General features: G+C 50.5%; 1 protein-coding gene across 2 annotated transcripts in view; it reads left to right on the top strand.

Annotated features, from left to right (window-relative positions):
• Positions 1 to 26948, top strand: part of ASTN2 (astrotactin 2) — a 319347-nt gene that overhangs the window by 156605 nt on the left and 135794 nt on the right. For both annotated transcript variants that reach the window (XM_064393831.1, XM_064393833.1), the window contains exons 11-12: positions 11620 to 11770; positions 24508 to 24674. In XM_064393831.1, the coding sequence (XP_064249901.1) occupies positions 11620 to 11770; positions 24508 to 24674 (318 nt within the window). The remainder of the gene's footprint in view (positions 1 to 11619; positions 11771 to 24507; positions 24675 to 26948) is intronic.

The following is a 26948-nucleotide window of genomic DNA, read 5'->3' as shown; positions in this document are numbered from 1 at the left end:
TCCCTGTTCCACGTCCAACTCCCCACTCAATTTATCTTCTTTATTGACCCAAGCAGAAAGTCAATGTTTTCTTCATCTGCCATTTGCTTCAATGGCAGCCAATTTGGTTCATCCAAAAAAACCCCCGATGCAACAGAGTTTAGCATCAGATTTTTCTCCTTTTTTCTTTCTTTTTTTTTTTCTTTCTTCCTTTTTTTAGATGCTGATTATTCTTTTTTCCTGAACACACCTGGCCCTGGACACCACTTGGCAGCCTTTGCTGCACGATATGGCTGCAGGCAAGGCTAAAAAAGTGCAGCAATTACCCCACAAGCTGCAGAGCCAGGAGGGAGCCTGTGGGTCAGCTCATTACTGGCAGGTGATGCTGCAGCCAGGGCTGCTCGTGCCCTCCTGTGGGAGCTCTTTGCTTGGGAAACCTTGGCCTCTGGGGCTTTCATGTGCATTTGGAGCTCTGTCTCTTCCTCAGAAGTCCAAAGGCAATGCTTTGCAGCCATTGCCTGGATCAGAGCTTCCCAGGCTGTGGGCTCCTGGTCTGTGCTGGGGGTGGCACGAGGAATGTGTGTCTGGTGGGATATTCCTGGCACTGCAGATCAGGAAGGGCTCGCTGAAGAGAAGTGAAGGGGTCACTTAGGATTCTCACGGGGAGAAAATTTGGGGAAAGGTCTGAGGTGATTTGGGGAGGTTGGGCAGAGAAAATTTTGTGATAAAACCTGTGGTCATTTTTAATGGCCAGAAGGGACTTTTTTGGGGGTAAAATCTAAGGTAATCTGCCAGGGACTGAACGAATATTTTGGAAATAAAATCTGATGTAATCTGTAAGGACCACAATGAACACTGAGGGAGAGGTGACTCCCCAGGTGATGCTGCGGGGATGTGAAGGTCACTGAGGGAATGTGAGTGTCACTGAGGGGACATTTGTCCCTGGCTGGTGGCAGGTGTCCCGTGTGTCACTGAGGGAATAAGAGGTCACTGAAGGAAAGGTCAATTCCCCGAGAACTGAAGACCTGCCCTGAGTGCAGGGCTAAACCCAGCCTGTGCCCCAAGAGTTTGCAAGGTTGATCAGTGTGTGGCTGCTTTGAGGTCTGCCCAGACAGTGCCCACAGCCAGAGTGGCACAGCTTTGCAGGGAAAAGAGGAGCCCTCCTGGCAGTGTGGGTGCAGTTTTGGGTAATAACCAAAGTGATTTTATGAGCTGTGCCTACTGCACAAGGTGTTCCAGCCAATGCCCATCACCTCCCCTGAGCCAGCAGTGGTGCCTCTCTGATCCTGGCCTGAGCTTGCTCAGGGATCCAAACCAGCACAAACTCCTCTTTTTCTCTAGGGCAGGAAATCCTTTGCTCTGAGGTGCCAACCCCTCCAGGCAGGGGTGGGATGGGTGCCTACCAAAGGCAGCAGCAGATCAGGTTGCTCCTCACCTCTGGAGACCCAACCCATGGAGGTGGTGTCCTCAGAAGGGCTCAGTGACCAGTGGCATCCAGAACAGAGTGCTGCCCTTGTGCCAAACCCACCTGTGCTCCACAGAGCTGCTCCTGGATGCTGGGCTCCTAGGAAAACACAGTCTGCTTTAGGTGCCTAGGTAAGAGCCAAGCCCTTTTGAAAAACCTGCCCAGACAGATGGAAAACCCAATGCAAATCTCTCCCCAGGTATAAAATTAATTGGATTCTAACTTCAAAGAGTACTTCTGGAAATGAGCTGTAAATAATCTGGTTGTGCCTCAGTTCCTCTGTCTGTGGACATTCATCTGGTTTTTTTTTTTTTGAGACAGTGAGTGTTGCTGATGGAAGGTGCTATATATAGCAGCAAAGCTATGCATATATGGATGCATATGCATAAATGTATCCCTAGTAACTGACCCAGGTGTGTGATGTTTTCTGTAATACAGCTGACAGGTTTGTTTCCCAAAAAAAAAAGCTTCAATTTTGCTTCCTGTGGCCTCTCCCACCTCTCATTTTGCAGCTGTGTGAAGTTCTCTGACGTGGGCTGCTTGCTCACCCTCTGCCGTGGCTGGAAGCCACAGAAGTTGGCATCTGGTGACCCTTGGGATGCAGAGGGGTTGGTGAAGGTCACCCAGGTGTGAGGGTCTCAGAGGGGTTCAGCTGATGGAGCTTTATGGCAGAGCTTGGCGTTGCTCCTGCTGAGCTGTGGTGCTCAGAGCTGGCTCCTGCAGGGCTGTCCTGCCTGCAGCCAGCACTCCAGAGGGATCTGCATTCCCAGCAGCCATTCCTGCCCGTGTGGAGATGGCTGGTCCCTGGCACCCAGTTTGTGAGGAGCTGTCTGTTCCCAGCGGATCGATAGGAACATCTGTGAAAAATCAGGACATGGATATCTGATCCAGCAGCCCTGGCTGTTTCCTATTTATCCAATCTAATTCTATCAGCGTTTCTCAAGTGCTTATCAGCACCACATCTTGACACTTTATATGTGTATTGGAAACCCCCCCAGTGGCTGGGCAATGAGAGGGGCTGAGTCTGGGCTGTGGCCCCTCCCTCTCCCAGTTTCCCTGCAAAATCCCACTTTTCCTCATGACCCTCATGAATCAGATCCACAAGAGCCCACTAGGACAAAAATCTTGTCCAAAATACCCCAAAAGGGTGTCAAAAGGAAGAAAAACCCCAATAAGTCATTCATGCCTAAGCAGAGGCAAAAGTCTGAGTCCCAAGCTGGCATTTTCCAGCTTGCCACTGAAAAATGCTTGGGATGAGCAAAGCCCCCACGCTGGATCTGTCCCATGGGGCAGTGTAGGACATCTCTGCTTCCGTGGGGGGCCATGGGGCCCAGGGGCAGGGGATGGATGCTGTACATGGGCTGGGATCCTTCCACCTCCTCTCTTGTCTTTGTGGCCCCACCAGCAAGCAAATTCCTAATTTCTCAGCCAGGGAAGCAGGGTGGAGAGATGGAACCTGGCACAGCCAACTTCCTGATTGGGCTAGAATATATAGCTGGTTTAAATGGGAAAATCCTTTAGTTCATGCCTTGGGAATGCTGAACAAGCTGGGGCCTGAAATCTTGGTTTGCTGATGGCTTGGAAGGGCAAAGACAGGGGGAGGGTGGCTGGGTGCTCCTGTTCTCTCCAGCATGTGACCTCCCACCTTGGGAGTGGATACAGGTGAGGAGATGCCCAGAGCTCCTCACAGCAATGAGTTTAAATGGCAGTTTTGCCATTAATTACATTTTTTTGCCATGTCACATGGAGTCCACGTGAATCTGTGTTGTATTTGAACCTGCCTAGGCAGGGCTGCAATCACTGCCTGGTACTGGAGTGGCCTGACCCATCTCATGATGTTTTCAGCCTGTAATAATTTAGGGCAAGAAATTTCAGGCCTTCTGTCTCCCTTTTTCTTGATTGCTTGTTTTTTCTAAGATTTCTGTTTCTCCCCCCCAGGCAACACTGTTGCAGAGGATTAAGGCAGGCATTTTGTGGAGGGTCTTTCTTTTTAGAGGTGAAGAATTGCCTTAATTTGTCCAGCTCAGAAGCGCTTTTAGAAAAACTTGCTTTTTGAATTGCTGCACGCAGCATGAAGCCTTGTTTGGTTTTAGCCATGAAAGCCAGCAGCAATCATCCATCCCCGAGCACAGCGACAGCAGCTGGCCAAAAACACAGAGTTTGGGGCTGGTGGGGGAGCTGGGAGAATGGGGGAGAGGAATGGCAAATACTGGACAAGCAGGGAGAGGGCAGGGAGGAGCCTGCCCAGGTGATTTTGCCCCAGGGAGAGCTCTGCCCACCAAAGGTGCAGTGATGCTGAGTCCTGCAGCTGCTGCTGGAAAATTCCCTCTTTGTCCAGGCTGAACACCTTCCTCCCTGCCCAGAATGAAATCCCCACCAGCTCCTCTTTAGCAAATGCTACCAAGTTTGCAGAACTCCAGAGCTGGGAGTGCCAGGGTCGGTTTGCTGTGCAGCCTTCAGGCAGCCCCTCTGTGCATATGCATTATGGAATCATCTTTAATGGCATGATCATATCCTAGTTTTTCACCTTTGCCTCGCTCAGCACAGCTGATGAACCTGCTCTGGGAATGATCTGCATTAATGTGAAGCTGTAAAAACTTCAGCTGAAGTCAATGAGAGCTGTACTTTGAGCAGGGAAAGTGTCATTTAATGCTAAGCACTCTGAAAAATCACATCTAAATGTCTGAGATTTGGTGCACGTAACGGAGTGGATGTTTTTTTACATCACTGTGCCTATGCCTTGGCTCCCTGTCTGTAAAATGGGAATGATAACAGGGAGATTGGGAACTTAATCACTTTATTTGTTGTGAAATACTGCTGCTTCTTGGTGTTGAGTAAAGCATAAGCAAGCCACGAGGAGCTAAGTAATTGTGCATGCAGAACAGTGCCTGGATAGAGTACAATAAAGTAGGAGCTATGTGTCCTCCAAGGAAGAGAAAACAAGATACTGAGAAGCTGCAGAGGAAGTCATTTGCAGGGGGCTGAGAAGCTGTAGATGTTTGTAGGTACCCAGGGGTGGGTTTTGGGATGCCTGAACAGCTCTAGGCTGTTTCAGGTATCCCAGGGCTCCTGGCTGCAGCCTGGCACCATGACCTGTGGCATTTGGGGAGAGGTAAGTCCTTAGGATAACCCTCCTGTATGTGGTCTTGGAGTCAACAGCCTCATCAAAGGCAGAATTACTGGAGTCTGCATTAAGGTTGTCCTGGCTTCACCAATAATTTCATGCATTGCACCTTTTCTGTGTGCCCAGACCAGTGTGATGGCTCTGTTCTTGGCATGCCTGATGGATCTTGGTGTGTCCCTGGCAGTGCCCATCGTGTCTGCTGGGGTGGTCAGGGGGACACAATGCTTGGCAGTGCTGGGTTTTCTCCTGGCTGGTGTCCCCAGGTGTTTGCTGTGGGATTTCTGTCCCAGTGAGAGCACCTGCAGGGCTCCAAGCTCCCGTCCCATCCCATCCCATCCCATCATCCCATCCCATCCCATCCCATCATCCCATCCCATCCCATCCCATCCCATCCCATCCCATCCCATCCCATCCCATCCCATCCCATCCCATCATCCCATCCCATCCCATCCCATCCCATCCCATCCCATCATCCCATCCCATCCCATCCCATCCCATCCCATCCCATCCCATCCCATCCCATCCCATCCCATCCCATCCCATCCCATCCCACATTTTGCTGGTGAGGTTTCTGGCCCACAGGAGCATCCATCACACTGGGAATGCATCCTGCTGAATTTGGGATGGATTACAGACCACAGCAGGTACTAGCATGTGTAATTCCCAGCACTCTTCCTGACCGTGCTTTGCCATCCCTCTTAAGGCTCATGTGCCTTTTCTTAACCCTCCCAGCACTGACGTTGCCTGGGAGACTGAGCCAGCACCTCCTGCATTTCCTTTGGCTTGTGCAGGGTTGAAACTGCAGCCACAACCTTCCCTGAAGCAAGAAAAATACTCAGAATTAAAACTATCTCATTTAATTCATCTATGATACCCTGGTCCTTCATATGGCAGAGCTGTGCTGGCTCTGAGGGGCTGCAGTGAGGTGCAGAGTCCTTGTGAACCCCAACATCCTTTGGGATGTCCTTTCCCAGCTCACTTTTGTCCCAGTGTGTTTGTTTTTGCTTTGCTTTGCTGTAATTAAATTCCTGGTCCTTTGCTTGCAGAAGTGAGCTTCAGAACGCTCCGGTGGAGGGGTGGTTTTATTGAATCTCCACAAATTATTGATGCTTGGTGGGGAATTTTTCACACTTTCAACCTCAAGGTTTTTGGGAGAGCGTTTTTGCAAGTGTTTATTATAGTATTGCCACAAGAAGCGAGACTACCCAGAAAATTTATAGCAAGCAGCTCATCAGCTGTGGAATGTCAGCACAGCACCGTTGAAATGCCTTCTCCAGTGTCACTCAAGTGAGGATGATTTCTCCCAGCTGAGGACCTGGATAGTGGTTTTTCTTCAAAACTTCCAGCACTATTACAGTGGCTGAAAAGTGGTTGTCTGTGTACTGGGCAGAAAATCACTTTTTTCCTACATGAAATAATAAATCTGATGCAGGCACAGCACTGGGACACCTGGTTAAAGACAGGAGCTGCAGCATGGCAAAGTTTCAGGCTGTGAAGTCCCCAGGTGAGAAGCTGCCACCACCTCATGAGCTCCTTCAATGCTGGGGATGGACATGAATTTTTCCAGATCATTCCAGCTTGGTCAGTGTAGGAATGGACTTGCTTGGCTCATGGTTCAGTGCTGTAGGAGATGGGTGCTGCATTCCCCACAGATATGGATCAGGGAGAAATCCTTTCCTGGGAAGGTGGGCAGGCCCTGGCACAGGGTGCCCAGAGCAGCTGTGGCTGCCCCTGGATCCCTGGCAGTGCCCAAGGCCAGGCTGGACAGGGCTTGGAGCAGCCTGGGACAGTGGGACGTGTCCTTGCCATGGCAGGCGTGGAATGAGGTGAGCTTTAAGGTTCTTTCCAACCCAAACTATTCTATGATCCATGATTAAATGTTGTAGGGATGCAGAAAAGGGCTGTAGAGGGAATGGTCTCCTGCTACAGGCAGAATAAAAATTGAAAGGGGTGGAATCCCAGAAGAAAACATATTCTGGTGCATTTATATTGGAGACCACTTTTCTCAGGTGATCATTTATTGCATGTTCATTATAATTTGGGTGTTTAACTGCATGGCTCTCACTACAGAACAGCTGAGCCTGTAGTGCAGCAGGCCCAGCTGGAATTGTAGTGTGAATGTGGGAAGTGCTGAAAGTACTAAAAATAACTTGGAAAGGATCTTCAGTTGGCCATCCAGCAGCGGTGAGCACTTTCCCTCCTCTTCTCTTGTTGCCTTGGCTGCCTGTCTAAAATGTGAAGAAAATCATCACCCCCAGTGTACAGAAGCTGGGAACAAAAATGAATGTGTGTGACACACAGGGGGTCCTGGGAGGGGACTCCCCTGGGGAAGGGGTGGCTCTGCCTTTGCTGAGGGCAGGAATGCCATGTGCTGAGTGTGGTGCTGGGGCTGCAGGTGATGGCACCAAGGGGTCCCAAAGGCTCCACTGCAGCCAAGGTCCCAATCCCATGTGCTGATCAATTCTTTGCTTCTGAATCTGGGCTTTGCAGCTGCAGCTTGGGTTTTTATTGGTTATATATAATTTTTAAAAAAATGTGATTATACGTTTTGCAGTACACCCTCAGCTGGGATCCATGTGTTGCTCACCCTCCGTGCCCATTTCTGTGATGAATTTTCCAGGGCATCGTGGGAGAGCTGCTCAGAATTGCTCAGGCAAGCAGCAGCTGGGCTGAAAAATGCAGAATCTGGGTGAAAATTGCTCTGTCCTGGTTTGCAAGTGCAGCAGCTCTGAAGTTCCCTGCTCAATAGAAGCAGGAAACAGCACAAGGTGCCGGGCATGAGCGCTCCTGGCTGGGCTGTGCTGGGCAGTTCTGGGTGGAGCTGCAGGTGACACAGCATCACACCCTGTGCTGCCAGTGGGCCCTGTCTCTAGAAACTCCTGAACCTCAAGTTCCCACCCTGAACCCTCTCCAAACCCAGCTCAGGGAGCAGATGGCACTGGCTTAGTCTCCAGCTCACTTTCTTTTCTTTATTTTTCTCATCGATGGTGAACTTTGTAAGGCACTGAAGTCTTTAACCATTAGCAGGCAATAAAAAGGGGCAGCAGAGTTGGATAACACCCAGTAATCCCCTTCAGGATGAGCTGGAGAGAAGAGCCACTGCAAAGCTCTGGAGCTTATTCTGGGATGAATGCTTTGGAGGCTTTGAGAATTGCTTGGTGTTGGTATTTCATGAATAAATAACCCCCAGCGGTATTTGTCAGTGAATCTGCTTCATTAATGAGACCTGGAACAAAGGGAGAGAGTGGAAAAAAGTGGTTTTGAGGGAATCCAGGCGAGTGCAGGTGATATGGGAGGTGGAATGGGGCTGTGTGAGGGTGGGTGCCATGATCTGCACCATGGGAGCAGAGTCAGGAGGGGAGCCTTGCTGTGCTGCACCACACTGGACATTTGTGCCACGAGATGTTCATAAAAAATTGGGGTTTACTGATGCTGGTTGTGTGTTCAGAGGGTCCTGGCAGGGAGGGGAGTGTGTTTCATTTATAACTATATAATTTGGGTGTCTGCAGGTGTCTTTGGGACAGCTGGAGAGTTGAAGAAGTGTGTGTGTGTGTGTGTGTGTGTGTGTATTTGTGTCTGTGTTTGTGTGTATTCATTGATGTTCATGGGCTTGTGGAGAGGATCTGGCACCAGAAATCAGATCACTCTCTCCAAAATACCCTTTTAGACAAGACCTGGCTTCGGGTCACTGATGGATTTCCCCATCCTCCCAGTGCCCCAGGTGCTGAGCCCTGCCTGCTTCCTAGGGCTTTGACACCTGGGTCCTGCAGGGCCACCAGCAGCTTCCCTGGCTGTTTGATGTACTCAGGACACGGAGCCTGTCCTTCTCCATCCCACCCTGTCAGAACAGATCCAGGGCTTACTCACTGAAATCCAACAGGAGGAGATGGAGAACAAGAGCTGTTCTTTTGCAGGCAGCTTGTTACTGCAGGGCAAGTGATTCATCCATCAGGGCTGGTCTAATGTGACACCCGGGCAGTGGTGGGGCTGGCTGTCCCCAGGGAGCTCCCTGCAGTGGTGGCCAGATGCTGCCATTGCTCCCCAAGTGTCCCCTCCCTTGTAGGCTCTGCTTTCTCTCCAGGGCTGGCTCTGGAATGTGAGAGAGGAGCCCCATACAGTGGGCAGGGGAGGACAGGCAGGGGTCCCTGGCAGAGCTGTGTGGGTGGGAAGTGATCTGCTCCGTGCCACATGTCACTGCAGAAGGCAGGTCATTAATGACTGCTCTTCACTCCCAAAATTAAAAGGAGCTGCTGAGGCTGGCAGTGCCAGGGGCACCTGCCTGCACTGAGCCAGGCTCCTCCAGCCCCTCCAGAGGCAGATGAAAGTGAAGTTTGCTCCCAGCTTGCTCTGAGCATCACATCAGGCTCTCGTGAGCTGCCATCCCTGTCAGGGCTGTGTGTTGAAGTGAAGCTCCTCTAATGGAATGGTGGCCACACATAACTGATCCTGCAGAGCGTCTGCCCTCACCCTGCTCCTCTCACTGGGGACACCTGAACACTTCCCAGCGAGGTTAATATTTTAATGTGCTTAATGGCTCATTCCAGCTCGCCAGCCCTTCCTGGGCTTTGGCAGGGGTCATCCATTATGCCAAGCTTTGGAGAGCGAGCTTCCCATTCCCATCCTCAGCCCTCCCGAGGGCAGGAGGTGCTTTGTGCTTCCAAGTTTTAATTAAAGCATGACAAGCTGCCCTTGCCACCCCAGCTTGGTGCCGTGTGGGATGAGCCGATGTCTCCTGACAGAATTCTGTCTCTCTGGAGCAGTCCTGTGCAAGGGCCCAGCCCCAGAACCTCCTTTCCACCACCCAGAGCAGCTGTAGCTCCTCACCTTGTCCTTCCAGGCATGTGGGTTGCTTGGTGCTCAGTGGAAAGCCAGGAGGGAGGATGGGAGCATGGTTCTCCTTGCTGTCCACCCACGATGAGAAACCCCCTGGGAGGACCAGATGGGGCTGAGCTTTTTGGGGTGGGTGGTGGAGGAGCTGTCACGGTTTGTTGGTTTGGGCTTTTTAAAAATAATTCTCCCTACATTAATAAACAGTGGGTTTAGTTAGTAAATAATATCCCCTTCCTCCCCCCCATCTCTCCAGCAGAAATATGTGCCCTGATGTAATATATCCTGCCTTTCTCATTCCCTCATTTCAGAGGAGCTGCAGATCCTGGAGGGAACAGAGTGCTAATAGAAAACGGCCTCTAAAGATATTTGAAACATGACCAAGAAAGGACAGAGGGAGATTCTTCTCCAAATATGCTGGGAAATCTAGGAGGTGGGCCAAGAAAAGGAGAATACCAGGAGCTTGATTACTACAAGTGAAAAGTTAATTGGGAAGCATTAATTGGGGTGAGAGCTGGCAGCACAGACATGAATTTGCTATGTGGGACACCACAGTGAGCACAGAGCTGCCCCAGTGCTGAGATAACTCATCCACCCCAGCCCATGGGGATGTGCCAGTTTAATATTTCTCACTGCTTTTAGTGGTGTTTTCCTTACTGACAGTCCCAACTTTTGGAATCCTGGGATTGCCTTGAAATCCCAAATCTAAAAAAATCATGATGTCAATACTGCATAGGGCTTTATTTGGGTTTGGCCTCTGAGGAGTTTCTAGCCCTTGAGTTTGCAGGGAAAAGCTTGATTGTACCCTAAAGCAAATTTAGGGGAGGAAAATATAACAAAAAAACACCCCTACCCAAAACAGCGCAGCAATTGATTTATTTTTAAAATCTCATCATTTTGGTGCCAGTTGCATTATATTCTTTTTTAATGCCTGACTCATGATTTCTTGAGCGTTCGGTGTTGGCAGCGCTGTGTGCGTGAGTGTGACAGCGTGTGAGCTCAGGGGCCCTCTGCTGATAGAGAATGCAGGGCTGCTTCCAGGCAGCACCACCCTGGCCCTCCAGGGCTGATGAATATTCCTCTACTGCTCTTTCATTGCCAAGCAGATTGTTTTCACATTAAACCCCCCAAAAAAGAGACAGCAGAGCTGGGCATTGGGTCATTGTGCTGATTGCCAGGAGAGAGGCTCAAGGAGAATAAACCATGCTGTGACTCCCAGCATTGCCTCAGGGGTATTGAGGTCAGAGGGATCAGGGTTAATTTGCAGCCTCCTGTGGGTAAAGATCTAATAAACAGCCTGTGGAGGTCAAGTCTGTCACTATCAGTGACTTGTTCTGTGACCTTCCTCTCTCTCTGATCACTTTGTCTCTCTCCTGTCAGGTGATGGGTTCTGTTGCCCAGGATGCATTGTGGGTATTGGTTAACATATAAACTGTGCTTTGAAGATGAAAAATATCTTGGAGATGCTTAAAGCTCTTGACAAGCATGTGTGTTCTTTTTGCAGGAATCCAGCAGAAGGCAGAGTGCCTGAATGCTTTGTCACAGGCAAAATCTGCTGCGTGTGCAGCTCTGAGAGGCAGGGCTGGGAGCTTCCCAAGGCTTCACATAGCCTTGGAATTATTCCTGGGTGTTCATGCTTCTTGCTTGAGGGGTTTCACAGTGCAGCAGTGCCTGGGGCTTTGCCCATTGTGGGCTGGAGCAGAGCAGCAGAGCTGTGCCTGCACCCATCCCTGCTTATCTGTTCCACATCCACATCCCAGCAAGCACAAAGACAAGTTCCACGTGTCTTTCCAGCTTTGGCAGTGTCCCTGGGGTGGATGTGGGTGATGGTGATGATGGTGTGGACGCTCAGGGAGTCTTGGCCCAGCTGTGAAGCATTCAGGAAGAGTTTTATGGCTCTGGATTTCCTGTTGTCTAGTGTAGGGTTGGATTCACACCCAGCTCCAGGCTACTAATAAAGCATCTCCTCGTTGCTAGTTTGCATAAAACTAGTGGATATTATCTTTGGAACCCCATGATTGGTTGATTTTGTGAAGGATGCCAGAGTTATGCAGCAAATTTATTGTACAGCATAATCACAAACCCCTCATTTCCTTGGGAAGTCTCCTTTGGCTCAGTATCTCTAATCAAGGATTTTGCCAGAGCAGCTCTCTGTGCATTGCCCTGCCCGTGCCCATGCCCTGCCAGCTCCCTGCCAGCCCTAACGGTGCCTTTTCTCTCCAAGGGAAGAAGCGATGCTGTCCACCTACTTCGAAACCATCAATGACTTGCTCTCCTCCTTCGGGCCCGTCCGCGACTGCTCCCGCAACAACGGCGGCTGCACCCGCAACTTCAAGTGCGTGTCGGACCGCAAGGTGGACTCCACGGGCTGTGTGGTACGTGTTGGGGCTGTGGGGTTCATACTGGGGCTGTGGGGTACCTGCTGGGGCCATGGGGTGAGTGCTGGGGCCGTGGGGTAGGTGCTGGGGCTGTGGGGTACCTGCTGGGGCCGTGGGGTGAGTGCTGGGGCCGTGGGGTAGGTGCTGGGGCTGTGGGGTACCTGCTGGGGCCGTGGGGTGAGTGCTGGGGCCGTGGGGTAGGTGCTGGGGCTGTGGGGTTCATACTGGGGCTGTGTGGTGGGTACTGGGGGTATGGAGTGGGTGTTGGGGCTGTGGGGTAGATGCTAGAGCTGTGGGGTGAGTGCTGGGGCTATCGGGTAGGTGCTGCAGCTGTGTGGTAGGTACTGGGGCTGTGGGGTGGGTATTCCAACTGTAGGGTAGGTGTTGAGCTGTGGGGTACATTCTGGGGCTGTGAGGTGAATACTGAGGCTGTAGGGTAAGTGCTGGAGCTGTGGGGAGAGTGCTGGGCCTGTAGGGTAGGTGCTGGGGCTCCAGTGTTAAGTACTCGGGCATTGAAGTACATACTGAGTGTGTAGGGTAGGTGCTGGAGCTGTGGGGTGTGTACTGAGGCTGTAGGGTTGGTGTTGGGGCTCTAGTATAAGTATTGGGGCTTTGAGATACATACTGGGGCTGTGGGGTACATACTGGGGCTGTGGGGTTGGTACTGAGGCTGTGGGGTTCTCAGGGCTGTCCTCTGGTTTGGGGACAAGCCAGAGGGAGATGTGACCTGCTCCTGCTTGCTGTGGCTGAGGGGATGTGTTTGCTGGAGGTGGACCTTGCCCAGTCCTGGGGCCTTCATGGCAAAGCACAAATGCCTTCAGGACTCCAGGGAAGCAGCCCAGGTGCCCAGATGGAAGCCACCCAGCAAATGAAAAAAAAAAAAAAAAAAAAAAAAAAAAAAAAAAAAAAAAAAAAAAAAAAGCTTGAGACTGGTGGTCATTTTCATTTTCCTGCTTGTCAAGGAGCAGGGATGGAAAGCTGCCTTGCTTTTTCTGCTGCTTTGTGCTTCTCAGTGAGAAGGATGGAGCATCCCCCCAGCATATCCATCTCTGGGCATCTCTGACACCCTCAGAGTCTTGACTTGTTTCTGAACATGCTGATGTCTTACCAAACAATCTACTGAGTCCCAGGTTTTGCAGAGTTCAGAAGATCTCCTAGACCCCAGACCATTAGTCAGAGGGTCTGAATCATAGAATCCTAGAAAGGTTTGAGTTGGAAAGGACCTTAAAGGTCATCTTGTGTTAACCCCCTGCCATGGGCTGGGACACCTTCCACTGGTCCAGGTTACCCAGAGCCGGGTGCAGCCTGGCTGTGAGCAGTTCCAGGGCGGTGTTCCCTGCACCACTGCCCAGAGGGGTTTTGTTGTGCTTCCAGCTGGGAGCAGCAGAGCTCAGCACCTCACCCAGACATCAAAGTCATCCTTTCCCTGCCTGAGGAGCCTGTGTGAATCCAGGATGACGTGCAGAGACACAGGACAGAGTCATGGGAAGTGGGGCAGACCTGGAGCATCCCTTTGTGTCTGTTGTTGAAGGCTCTGCCTGCCTGGAAGCCGTGGTGACCCCCGAGGGGGTCCAGAGCTGTCACCCCCTCCACCAGCCCCTCCACCACACATTCACTGCCCCTAAACCCCTGGAACCCCTCACCTCACTGCAGGCAGGGCCCCTCAGCACATCCCTCCCGTCTCAGCAGAGACAGGAGGTAAGTGTCTCTTTATTTATTGAAGATGTTTGTACACGGCAGCTGGGAAAGGTCAGCCTGGAGCCGTGCTGTCCCGGGGGGAGGTGTTTTCATTATCCCCTTCTCAGGTTGCTTGTTAAGGCCATTTAGCATGACAGTCTGATGTGTCACCAGCAACCTGGTGCCATCTCCCCCTTGCTGCTGCTCTCCCCTTCCTGCTTTCTTTTTCCATTGCCATTTTTTTCTTTGCCCCCTTTTTCCAGGGAACAACTGCATTTCTAGTCTTTTGGGGTGTTTCCCCCCTTTTTTGGGATGTTCTTTTGCTCTGAATGCCAGCATCCCTGCCCAGGCACTGTCAGAAGCAATCAGGGCTCTGATCACCTCACACCTCTGGGAAGTGGTGCCTCTCTTTAAAGTCAGGATATATTAGGATAGAAATTGTCAATAAATTACAGTCCTACTGCTGGCATGTGGAGAGGCAGAAAAGGAAAACCGTGTCATTGGGAAAAACAGACCCCAGCTTCTGTAATGCCTGACTGAGGCTGTGTGTAAAGAGAATGGAGGGGACAAGGGAGGAGCAGCAGGAGCATTCTCCTGGAGGGCGTCCCCTCCCCGAGAGCTGTGGCTGAGAGGTGACACTCAGGGACCACAGGAACCCCCATGCTACACATCACAGCAGGCTCCTGGGGCCGTGCATCCCATGGGGACAGGAGACAGTCTCCCCACTGGGCTCTTCACTCCTTTTTCTCCCCACTGCAGGAGCATGAGGCAGCTCTGTGTCTCTCCAGAGCTCCCAGTGCCAGCCTGAGGACAGCAGAGCTGAGCTGCCCAGGGGGAGTGTGGGGACAGCCACTGCATCCCAGCCCTTGTCTCCCTGCTTCCCTTTGGACTGACACCAGCCCATGTTGCTTCCCAGCTCTCCCAACTCTGTGCAGTGTTTTATTCTCATCGTCTGTTGTCAGTCCCTGGCAAAGGAGGGGAGTGAGGAGAGGTGTGGAAGGAGCTGTCCCCGTGTTTCTGACCGTGCTCCATGGCCATTGGCCAGGGAAAAGCCTAATGGGTGGGCTGGCAGCACTGCCCCCAGCCCTGGGTGGTGCTCATGGTGCTGAGAGGGATCAGAGGGGCTGGGAGTGGAGTCTCACAGCTCACACAGGCTCAGTTTGAGACATTCTGGTACCTTCTTTGCCCACTCCTGCGCTGCCCCTCCTCATCCCACTCCTGCTGCTGGAGCCTGCTGGGTGTGAGCTGGGCTTCCAGTGCAAGAAAGGATGGGGTCATGTGCTGCAAATTTTCAGGGATGTCAGTTAGTTTTGAAGCTGAACTGCTGTGAACTCAATTTGCCAATTTGGTAAGTGCTATGGGCAATATCGGGATGTAATTTAATTAAGCTATCCCCTTTTTATAGAGTTCAGGGAGCATTTGCCTACTAATTTTAGCACTAGGTTTGCTCCAGCTTTACTCTGGATACAGATTCACAAATCATGACATGTTGTTAATCTCTACCAGTCAACAGTTTATTAATTTGCTGAGGACCACAGAAGTATATAATCAGTGGTTCATCAATCAAGGCTAAATCCAACAAATGTTCCAGGCAGGTACTGAGCATAAAATATACATGCAGCCTTGTAAGCAATTAATACACCACAGAGCTGGAGCCGAGTGGCTCAACCAGGGAGCAGCACAAATCTCAAAGATTTCTTATTCCTTTTATGTATAATCATCATCTGTTACCAGTTCCTTCATGCCCTTAATATGGCTTCCAGTAATTCTGCAAGGACTGGGATGCATTTATCTCCAGGATTTTAGTGGTGTGGGCTCTGCCATTATCTAATTGTTTGGCCTTAAAAGGTCTTGGTTAAAAAGTCGAGGGCGGATTGCTCGCAGCTCGTGCTGGAGCCTGGCTGAGTCTCCTTGGGCTGATGATGGGAAGGAATGAGTGAGTCACTTTGCTCAGTTAAAATCCTCCTTTTTAGGCATCATTTGAAGACCCTAAAGCTTCTCCAGCAGGGTTCCCACCCACAGGGGTGGCAGCTCTCCACCTGCCCACCCCAATGGGATCCCTTTTTCCCCCCATCTCATGGTTTTCTGTTGGTTTTGTGTGTACCCAGTAGGTGGCATGAGTGCATAAAGGGTTTCTGCAGTTCTTTTCTTATCGGAGGCCTTTTTTTATTCAGGTAATTTTAAGAATTATCTGCTGCAACCTTGCCAAGACCTTGGCATCGCTATCTGGAGCCTTGTCTTTGAGCCCTAACACAACCAAACAGCCCCCAAACTCTAGAAAACCTGCTTCCATGCTGCTTTTTCTTGCTGCACTCTGGAACTGCTGATGGATCTGGTCAAACTGTGGGAATTTCCCAAGACAACAAAATCCCAGTGAACTTCTCTGAATCCAATGACTTTGCATGTTGAGTCTCGTGTGTATTTGCACCATCTTGCAGGGATCACAGCAAACCAGGAGAAAGTGTGCTAGAGGAATAATTCAGACTATATCCTATAAAGGAAATATTGCTGATCTTTTCTGCTGGCACTGTGGTAGCTGCACAGCCTGAAGGGAGGATGCTGAAGGAGGGAAAATGCTTAACCCTTGTGTGTTGGTGATTTATAATTTGAGATGAAACCTGTGAATTGGCCCTGAGAGACTGAAGGAAACACCTGCATCATGGCTTAAATTCAGGTTTCCCCAGCTGTCTCTCAGATTGGCTTCGCTCCCTGGTGCCAGTCCTCTCACCCACCTGAGGAGAAGGGGGAGTTGCTTCCATGTACTGCCCAGTGACCAGGTGCATTTCTGAGCCTAGAAAGGTAGGATTGCAGCCTTACTGAAAATAAGAAGGGTGAGGTTGTTTTTTTTTCCCAGACAAATGGGAGCTTTGGTCTTAGCACATGAGCTGGGCAAGGAGGTGCTCTTCTCTCCCAGTGCATTTTGACAAACTCAGCATCACTACTGGAGGAGGCAGCAGCAGGCCCAGGTGTCTGAGCCCCATGGTGCCTCCAGGATGGGGTCTCCTCACTGTGAGGACCACCTGGAGAAGCAGAAGGGCATGAGCTGCCTCGCAGGGGGTGAGGAGGGCAGCTCGGGGTCCTGGGCCAAGAATTACCAGAATTAGTCCCTTAAGAATTACCAGAATTAGTCCCTTGTTTGTTTAAAGCGTGGGAGCATGACTGCAGTAGGGGGCAGGTGATGTGGGCTGATGGATCTGCAGCATCTGTGTGCCTGCAGAGGTTGGTGAGTTAGTTCTTTAAGTCACATTAGAGTGCCACAGGAGCCAAGGATGTTGCAGGTGGATGTCGAAGGGCTAAAGCAGGGCTGTGCTCCAGGAGCCATCCCACCTGGGGAGAGGTGTTGGCAAGAGCTGGCAGAGCCTTGCCCAGCCTTGGGTGCTGCTGTTCTGTACAGACACGAAACCCTGCTCATCCTCACAGGCTCAGGTGCCTCTGGCAGGGATTTATTTCTAGTCTGAGCAAGAAAACAGTGCTGTTAGCCTACAAGAATGACCTGAGCTGTGCCTCCCTGTGATGGCAGGGTCAGCCCATCACAAAGCAGGGAATTTGGCTCAGCAGGATGCAGGAGGGAGAACATCCACCAGAGAGTCACTTAATGAAGTTGTGGCCTGGGTGACACTGGTGTGGTGTTGGTCCCAGCCTCTTTAGACACAGAAGGAGGAGAAATTTGGCGTGGTCCACACAAGCATATAAGCCTTAGCACAGCTTGTTTGGGGCTCATCCTTCCCTTGCTCTCTCCCAGCTCAGAATGATGGGCTGTTCCTCACTGCTGCAGAGTGTGGCAGAGAAATGGCTTCGTTTAGGAGTGTAACCGTTTTGGGGAGAAATGGGATTAGAAATGAAGGAGCAGAGCAGTGCTCCTGCTTTCATCTCCTCCTTCCAGCACAAGTGTCATGGCTTTGCATGGGAGACATTTAGGGAAGACACCCAAAGGTGGCTTAGGGACCATGGAGAGATGCTTTGAATTAGGTGGGTGATGCTGAGAACTTTTTTTCCTGGGGGGAAATGGGGTGATTGGGAGTTTCAGCCCAAACTAAAATGCTGTGCAGAAAGGCCTTGCATACATGAAAATTCAAAAGTACTTTGGTTCAAAACATTTCCTTTCTATAAAGGAGAGGGAAATGTTTAATTCCACCATTATCATCTGCAGCTTTGTTTTATATTGCCTTATCCCAGTGTACAGCCTGAAATAAAAACAAAATTAGATGATGGAAACCTAAACATTTCAACCTTGTCAAAATTAAATGCTCTCCTAATTTCCCAATGAGTTTTGAGAAGTAATTGATGGAATCCCACAAAGCACTTAAGCTTCATCACATCTGCATTTTTCTGACAGACAATTGTTCATTGAAAAATAAAAACTTACCCATCCCTGCCTTGAGAGGCACCTAGCTAATTATGGGAGAGATGCACACACCAGGGGGGAAGATGAGGAAACCAGTCTCTCCTAATCCCTTTAAAGTCTCGCTGGCTCCCTGGAGCAGGAGCTGACTCCTTTTGTACATTGTGGTTGGAAGCAGAAGCCCCCTGAGCTCAACAGCAAGCCCCCTTCCAAGGAACCTGTGGTTTTGGATTTTATCTCGTTAATCCAGGTAAATACCTGTGCTGAAAATGGGATTTGAGGAGGAAAGAGGAGGAGGCTGTGGGGGTCAGGGCTGGTGGTGGGTGGGAGCAAACCACCCACCTGCCTTTGCTTTCAGAGGGGGTTTGCACCTCGTAGGCAGGGGGTGGCTGGTTTGAAAGTGAGGGGAATAGCTCAGGAAGCACCAAGGTGAGCTGGAGGTCTCTGCCTGCACAGGGAAGGAGTGGTTTGGGTAAATAAAAGCCCTGTTTTGTCCAGTAGTGGCTTCTTCAGCAGCGTTCCTTGAGGGCTTGACCAGTGCCCCTCTGCTCCTCACCAGGCTGGGATGCTTGGTGTGCTGTGATCACAGCTGGCTTGGGGCTTTGGGATTGGTTTGGGATATAGGATTTGATGTGCAGTGTTGTGGCTGGGCTGCACCCTGATGGGTGAGTCAGGTGGGGCAGGGGTTGAATTTCTGTTTTCCTGAAGGTTTTTGGAAGTGCCAGCTTCTGCTGTGACTGAAAATGTTCTGACAGGCAGGAGATACCATCTCAGCCCCAAAATGGGCTGGTGGTGGCTTCTGGAAGGGAAGCAGATTTCCTTGCTGCAGGAACACTTCTTCCTGTGTGCAAGGCATCCCACCAGCTGCTTGAAACAAATCCCTCCCTCTTGGGACTGAGGTGCACACATACACAGAGTGACTTCACTGGAGTTCTGGCCAAAGGTGAGGAGATGCTGCCTCATCTCCCCCATGGATCCTCCATCCCGACTTTCACAGAGGAACCAGGCTGAGAAGCACCAGCAGCATGTTCTCAGGAGCCTGCAAGACAGATGGGTTTGATTTTCTGAGGCTAAAATAATGATTGATGATCTTTAAAGGGAAAAGGAAGCAGGGGAAAAGGAGGGAGGGGGGGAAAGAGTGGGAAGATAATGACTGTTATTTCAGAAAATGGTTGTAATGTTCCCCTCTGGGAAGGATGTTCCTCCCTCAGTGGGGTGTCAGGAAGGACTTTGCCACAGCTGGGGTTGGTGGGGACATCCCTGCCCTGAGGAGGCTCTGGAGAGCCCTTTAGCAACCAGCATTTTGGCCCTGTTTTATCAAAATATTGCTAGAGGAGGGATAAATCTCACACACAGAGACTGAGCAGCATACAGCCACGCTCTGTCCTGCTGATGCTGTGGAGCTTTGCTCACCAGGGGCCTTCTGAGTCAAGAAAACAAGGCAGAATAAGCTAGAATTGTCCATACATATATATATATATATATATATATATATATATGGACACAGAGGGGTTTACTGCATTTGTACCATTTCTGAGCTCCAACAAGCAAATAAACACATGCCAGTGCATAGACAGGAGCTCATTAAAATGCTGGCACTTGCTTGTACCTTAGCAGTGTCTCGGATTAATGTTTTTGTCTCACGCTGAGGAGGTTCCTCGGTGAGCACTCGACACAAAGGGGGGTCATTAGGGCCTTTGGAAATGGTCCTGGTGCTCTGTGGCACTGAACCACCAGCTGATTGTGCTGCCTCGGGCCAGCAGTGCTGGGGATGCAGTCTGGGGTCCTGGGTCTCACTTCTGGAGGTATCCAGGTGTGAGAAAGGTGCCTGGAGCAGCACTGGGAGTGGGGTTTGGTGGCAGCTTCCCTCTGGTTTTAAGAGCTGAGGGGATTCAGACTGATCTGTACCCAGAGCATCACCTCCAGGACCTGACACAGAAGGCTCTGACTAGAAGGCTGCTGTTGTTGAGAAAACAGAGTGGAATAACAAAAAGGGCAGTTTACTCTCTACAGAAACACTTAATAAAGTATTCTGGTTTTTAAACTTAATAATGGAGGAGAGGAGCTGAGCTGAGCTGAGCAGCTCTGGCAGGAGCTCAGATGGAGGAGAGTGGATGTGCTCCCACCTGGGGATCCGTGTCAGTAATGATTTGCCTTCCAGTGACCCTCACCCATCTTGCTGCTAACGAGCTTTGCAAACGAGAAAGTGAGCAAAGGCTCTTTTTTTACTTTACATGAGCGGGGACTTGTCCAGGTATTTATTTTCATAAGGCACAGTCCCACACAGGTTCTGGTGTGCGTTGTGTTCCTTCCCCCAGAGGTAGAATCCTTCCTGTTGTGTTTGCCCTCGCCGTGCTGGGGATGCTGCTGGTGCTGCTGGGCAGAGGAGCTGTGCCCAGTCCTGGTTGCAGGAGGCCACAGGGTGCCACACGCTGTGCTGGGTGACAGCAGTGGGCACAGTGGACACAGACATCCCGCTTTGTAGTTCCAAACCACAGCCCCTGTGTATGGGTGAGGCTGGGTCTGGTGTGTTCCCAGGGGTGGCTGTGGGCATGTGGCACAGCCACAAATCTGCTACTCTGTGTCACCTTGGAGATGTCATTTAAAAGCGAAAAAAGCCTGTTTTGCAAAACAACAGATAAAAATAGCACTTCCTATTCAGCACATCCATTCCCTGTGAGTACTCAAAATTCATTTGCTGACTGCAATCACAGGAATAAGGATATGTGTGCTCTGGGATGGGAGGGGATGGGCTGGTGTCCAACTATGCCATCAGCCAAACCATGTGGAGCTGCTGGTGGCTCCTTCTCCTCAGACCCCTCGGCAGCAGCAGGGTCAGAACATTGGAGCTGAGGGTCATGTTTAGCCTTCAGGACCTGCGTTATCAGTGCTAACTACACAACAAGAAAAGAAAGTTTTCTTTTCCAATGCCAAGAGCAATTTTCAGGGCTGTCTGTCGGCACAGAGAAATCAGTTCACTTCTGCATAGATGGACTGGATTTGCAAGACTCTGGAATTATATTTGTATGGTAACAGCTTCTCCTTGGATTTTGAGCAGACCATGAGCTGGAGTCTCCCCCTACACCTCCTTTTCCTCTCCACAGCATGGATTAAGCACCCTTTTCCCAAGCCTTGAGCTGTATTTCCTGGTCAGCTCCATGGATAAAGGATGGGCTAGGAATTGGAAGTGAACACGTGCAATACGAGTCTAACGTGGTAAACCACAAACTGCTTTCTCTTTTGAATCTCTGGGTTACAGTGTGTGGGATCCCTTTGCTTCTGTGGCTCAATAAATCCATGTGTGCATGAGGGGTGTGCAGAGGTGTTTGCCCAGGCCCTGCTGGGGCACCAGCTTTCCTCCCACCAGGGTGGGACGTGCCACCCCTGCTCGCCCAGACAGAGTTATTGACCGAGTGCTTATTGATTTTGTAATCATTTTCCAACAGAGCCCCCCGTCCTGTGTCACTGCCAAGGCAGATTGCAAATTGAACTGCACCTAAATTGATGGGGCATTGATTAAAACTCACCGTAATTATTGGTTCTCTGCTGCCCAAGCCAGGCAAATCAATGTCAGCAAGAACAGATCTGCTCCTTTATAAAAGCACAGTGTATAAAGGGTGAGTGCTGGCTTTCCAAACCCATCCAGAAGCCCAAGCTGATCTATCAGCGAGTCAGGATTAGCATAAACAGGCTTTTTACGTGGTCATTTCTGACTCCTGTGGGCAAGAACATAGCTGCACTCAAATGGACTTCAGTTTTTCCCCACTCTGATCTATTGATGGGGCAACCCAATGGGAAATCCTCTGCACCAGGGGCAGGGAGGGGTGTTACAAACATTTATAAGCCCAAAGAAGTTGTGGCTGCCCCAGGAAGTATCCAAGGCCAGGTTGGACAGGGCTTGGAGCAACATGGGATAGTGAGAGGCATCCCTGCCCATGGCAGGGGAGCTGAGCTGATTTTTAAGGTCCTCTCCCACCCAAACAATTCTGTGATTTGTTGTGCTCAGTAATTGCTTCATCCACCTATTCATCCCTGCAAAACCCTCTGTGGAGAGGCTGGTGTTGCCTGGCCAGTACTGATTGCCAAGTTTGCTGCTTCCCCTGGCTCTCCTGAGCAGGGATACATCCCGAGCTCTCACGTTGTCTCCCAAAGCTCTCTGTCCCTGGAGAGCCCCGTGCTGCAGCACAGCAGCTGACTGGAGAGCCAGCTCTGCTCTGAGCAGGGATGGATGTGGAGAGACAGGAGCGCTTTCTTTTGCAAATGCTGTGCTGAGCTATTTGCCTGCTGTAATTAATGACTATTAGGATGCATAATTATGAACTGAAAGGAAGCACGTTTTGTGGTGGTTAAGAGCCAAAACTGGAGGAATATCCCAAGGGTGGCCTCAAGCAGAGTAGGACGAAGGGAGGGAGGGCTTTGCTGACCCACTAACCCAGTCACAGGGAAAGAACCATCTTCTTCCTCTGTGGGCTGGAGAAGGTGCTGAGCTCAGCACATGGATCTGTGCCAAGGCAAGAATTCCAAGTGACAACTCTGAAAAGCCGTGACTGATCCTCTGGCTGTGGTCCTGCAGCTCCTGCTGCCTTACAGTCCCATCCAGTTGCCTTCAGCACCCTGGAAAATCCCACAGGATCTCCAGAGGGAACTTGAGCAGAGCCCTGCCCCCATCCCTGTGGATGTGGGGAGAGCAGCAGAGGGGCAGATGCAGTGCTGTGAGCAGAGATGCTGTTTGCAGCCAGACCTCCCCCTGTCCTCCAGGGAGATCCTCTCTGCCAATTTACACAGCTCTGCTCTTACAGCAGACAAGGAGCAGAGCACGGGAGATAAGCGCTGTATCTGCAGATTCACAAACACTCCCATCCTGGTGCTGTTTCCCAGGCAGCTCTGGGGTGGTGGAAAGCACAGGTTGTTCTCAGTGTCCTCTCCTCCTTCATTGTTCTGTGTATGCATCTGGAAAGGCTCCTGCTCCCAAGTCTTCTGCTGCTAATTCCAGAGCTGTGTCTTTGGGACCCTGCCTGCTCTGCAAGGATGGACAGCATCCTATTTCAGAGCCCTTTGCTGCCAAGACCCTTTGGAGGGACAAGCCTTGTGCCTTCCCTTCTTGCCTTACCCGGTGTCCCCAAGGATGCTGCTGAGGTTTGCAAGCTTCAGAGCTGAGGGCACAGGAGGCAGTGAGGGATCTGAGGGACAGCTGACCCAGAGATCAGGTGGGACAGAAGCAGTTTTGATGCTGCTGCTGTAGGGAAGTGGCACAGGGTTTCTAGGAGGTGGAGAGAAAGATGGGAATGATACCTTATAGCAGGGTAGGGCAAGTGTGATGGTTTTAAACTGAAGGAAGGGAGGCTTAGATTACTTGTTAGGATGAAATTCTTCCCTGTGAGGGTGGGGGAAGCCCTGGCCCTGGTTGCCCAGAGCAGCTGTGGCTGCCCCTGGATCCCTGGAAGTGTCCAAGGCCAGGTTGGACAGGGCTGGGAGCAGCCTGGGACAGTGGAAGGTGTCCTGCTCATGGTAGCAGGGTTGGAACTGGATGGTCTTGAGAGGTCTCTTCCAACCCAAACATTCCAGTATTCTGGGATGGCTCAGTGGGGGTCAGGAGTCCCTAAAGCCCCTTTCTGCTGTCCCTATTTGCTTCTTAAATAGCCATGAGTGAGCGAGGCTCAGGAGCCCATCTCCCATCAGGACCCTGCTGGTGTTAGTGCAAGGCCCAGGGTCTCCTGAACTTTTATTAATATGTGCAGCATTTTGCTCACATAGAAAACTGATTTTCTTTTTTTAAGCACGAAGTATAGTGCTTTTATAACCTTTCTTCTGCTTGACAGAGGCCATTTATAAACTGCCTTCATCACTACCTGTGCCGTTGCCAGTCTAACTCATCTTCAAGAAATTCCATAATGCATTTTTAATTGTGAGCTGCTCCCAGACAAGATTTATTTATTTTTTCAAGGACTGGCCTTTTTGTTGTTGTTTGTGTGTGTGTCTGTTTGGTGAAAAGGGATAAATAACAAAAATGGAAGTGTGCTTTAGTCTGGGTGACAATTTATCAATGGCATTTGCCATCTGCTGGCTTTTGTCTTTTGGGGCAAGGAAAACAAGCTGAGGAACTGCGATTAGAAATTAAAGCCATGGTTCCCTCAGCTGTGGAAAAACTGATGAGCTTGGGCTGCCATCCTGGCTGCCCCAGTCCTGCTTCTGCCATGGGCTGGTCCTGCCCACAGCGGGCATCAAGATCCTTTTGTGCATGATGCCAGGGCCGTGCTTGCTGACCTGCCTGGCATGGGTTGAGATGGATTTCTAGGTCATTCCCAAGCACTGAGATGCTTCTCTGGGTTGGTCCCATGTGTTGAGGTGTTTCTTTCTGGGTTGCACTGGATTTTTCTGCATTTTGGAGGAACAGGGAGCAAACATAGGGGGTTACCATGTTTTGCCTCACACTGGCTTGAGGCTTTATTGCTGTGTAGTTCTGCTGCCTCAAGGATTTAACCGAGGATGAGGAGGAAGGCGTTGGCAGCAGACCAAATCCCTGCCCCTTTCCCACGGGCTGTGAGAGGTGATGCAGGGCTACCCCATCCATCTCTCAGGACAAACTCCTCTCCTTCAGATGGAGAAGGCGTTCAGCAGCACTGGCTCTGGGATGGGCTGTGCCCTGAGAGGCACAGGGGCTCCAGGGTGGGGGAGGATGCCCAGGTGACCTTTCCTGTGCCCTGTCTCGCTGCAGTGCCCCGAGGACCTGCGGCCCATGAAGGATGGCACCGGCTGCTACGACTACTCCAAAGGGATTGACTGCTCCGACGGCTTCAACGGCGGCTGCGAGCAGCTCTGCCTGCAGCAGACCCTGCCTCTGCCCCACGACCCCTCCTCCAGCACCATCTTCATGTTCTGTGGGTAAGTCCCCTCCAGGCAGCTGTCATAGTTGAGATGGTCACAATACAAAGCAGCGCTCTGTTTTCAGCAGGCTTCAAACTGTTTTTGTTATAGCCTGCATGCTTTTTATACATTCTTACAAAGTCGTAAGTTTACACTTCACTCATTGGTCACAGAAACAAACAAAATGCTCATTGGAACAGGACGTTGCAGGTTTCTCTTGTTTATCCTTCTTTCTTTCTTGGTTTCTATGTCAACCACCTTAGTAGAAAGTTCTCTCAGGGGTGAACATGGATGCTCTAGTCAGACTTCTCTCTGGCTCACAGCAGTCACTGTAAAACCTCTTCCACCTCAGTCCCCTCCAAGGCTCCTCAACGAGCAACCCCTTCCTATAAGTATTGTTTTGTTACTATACATCAAGCTGCAGGTTATCTGTGGTTGATCATGGCCAATGTCCTTTATCCAAAAAAACAGCAGTTTCCATATCTGCATGTTCAAACAACATTTGCTGTTCTTGTATTGGCATGACTTGCTCTGTGGTGTGCACTGGTAAAGCAATAGCCTTGGCCATTGGAGTATTGTCAGGAATTACCAATGGTGGGCACAAAGCCTGAGCTAAAATGGTTAATTGTTCATTACAATTTGCTAAAACAAGGGATAGATAAATTATGAGCCCCAAAATACTGCTTTGCTCTTTACCTATAATCAATTTTACACAATGTTCCAGTAATTCCTGTGGGAATTACTGCATGACTTTCATTCATCTCATCTCATCCCAACGTACATCAAGGGAAATTTAGGTTGGATATTAGGAAAAAGTTTTTCACAGAAAGGGTGATAAAGTTCTGGAATGGCTGCCCAGGGAGGTGGTGCAGTCACCATCCCTGGGTGTGTTTAACAAAGCCTGGATGTGGCACTGGGTGCCAGGGTTTAGTTGAGGAGTTGGGGCTGGGTTGGACTCCATGATCTTGAAGGTCTCTTCCAACCCAGTGATTTTGTGAATTCTGTGAATTCTGTGAATCCCCATCCCTGGCCACCTCCTGCACCACCCAGCCTAGCCCAGCCCGGATTTAAGTGTCCAAGAAAAAGGCTGCTGATGGAGCTGACATCCAGCAGGGAATAGAGGCACCTGGTTTTCCTGAGGGAAGTGTGAGGAGCAGTGTGAGCAGATGCACCTTCCTTCTCTCCCCCACTGTGTGACAGTACAGTTTGTTCTGTGACTCACTGTGAAGGGACCCAAAAATTGTGCATCGTGTGTGTGTTGGAGGGGAAGGTGTAGGATTTGTTTAAAAAATACTACTTTTAAAATCTACTTTTTTTTCCTCCCCTGTGCCTCCCTCAAAAATAGAGTCTCATCCCTGATTTTGGCCGGGATCTTATAATCCTACACAATTTAACATTTTCTGTCAGGAAAATCTCCCTGGCTGCAGTGTGCTTTAAAAGGAGCTCAGTGATTATCTGGCTTTATGCTGCACAGCTGCAGCCATCCATCGCCTGCCCCAGCCCAAGGCTGGTTCACACTCTCAGGCACACTCAGGAACTTACTGCATGTCCCAGTGTGACAGATTAGGATGAAGAAAGGGGGGGAAAAAAACTCTTTTGGAAAGAAAATGCCCAAAAGCAAGAAGGGGAGTGAATTGCTAGCAGTAACTCCGAGGAGCATCTGTCAAGTCCCGACGCCTGCAGGTGCAGCAAAGACCTCACAGCTCTGACTGCTGGCTGGTCCCTGGGAAGAGCAGCCCAGGGAGCTCTGCCTGTGCCAGTTTCTCCTTTATTTATTCCATTTTTGCTGCTTTGTTGTTTATTTTTCCACCCCCACTACCTTTTTTATTATTGTTTAGCAGTGCAGTGACTGAGTCACCAAAACAGAGCACATTTTCTGCTCCGTGCCTGCAGAAGGGTTAGAAATTCATGTGGACTCCAGCACCCTTTGAGGGGAGGGTCCAGAAAATCTTGGGACGTTCCATGGTCTCCACCCACACAAATCTGCATTTCAGCCTTGCATACTCAAGGACAGAGACTCTTTCCCTGTTTTTGTTTGGTTTTGTTTGTTTGGTTTTTTTTTTTTTTTTTGTTGGTTTTTTTTTTCATAATCCCTTTTCAAGGCTGAGCTGCGCTTTGGGAACAGGCAAGGAAAAGTGTGACAGACAAGTGGGAGTTCTGCTTGCAGTAAAATGCAGTAGGGGAAGGGGAGAGGGAAGCAAGCCTGGGTAGAGGTGGGGTTGGTGTTACAGCAGTGGGGCTGTGGGGAGGGAACAGAAGTTTCCCAGTATGGTGGGAACTGACAAAAAGGCT

This window comes from Passer domesticus, chromosome 18, assembly GCF_036417665.1.
Source record: "Passer domesticus isolate bPasDom1 chromosome 18, bPasDom1.hap1, whole genome shotgun sequence".
NCBI classification, from domain to species: domain Eukaryota; kingdom Metazoa; phylum Chordata; class Aves; order Passeriformes; family Passeridae; genus Passer; species Passer domesticus.
The sequence above is the reverse complement of the archived record's forward strand: the minus strand, read 5'-3'. Positions and strand labels throughout refer to the sequence as shown.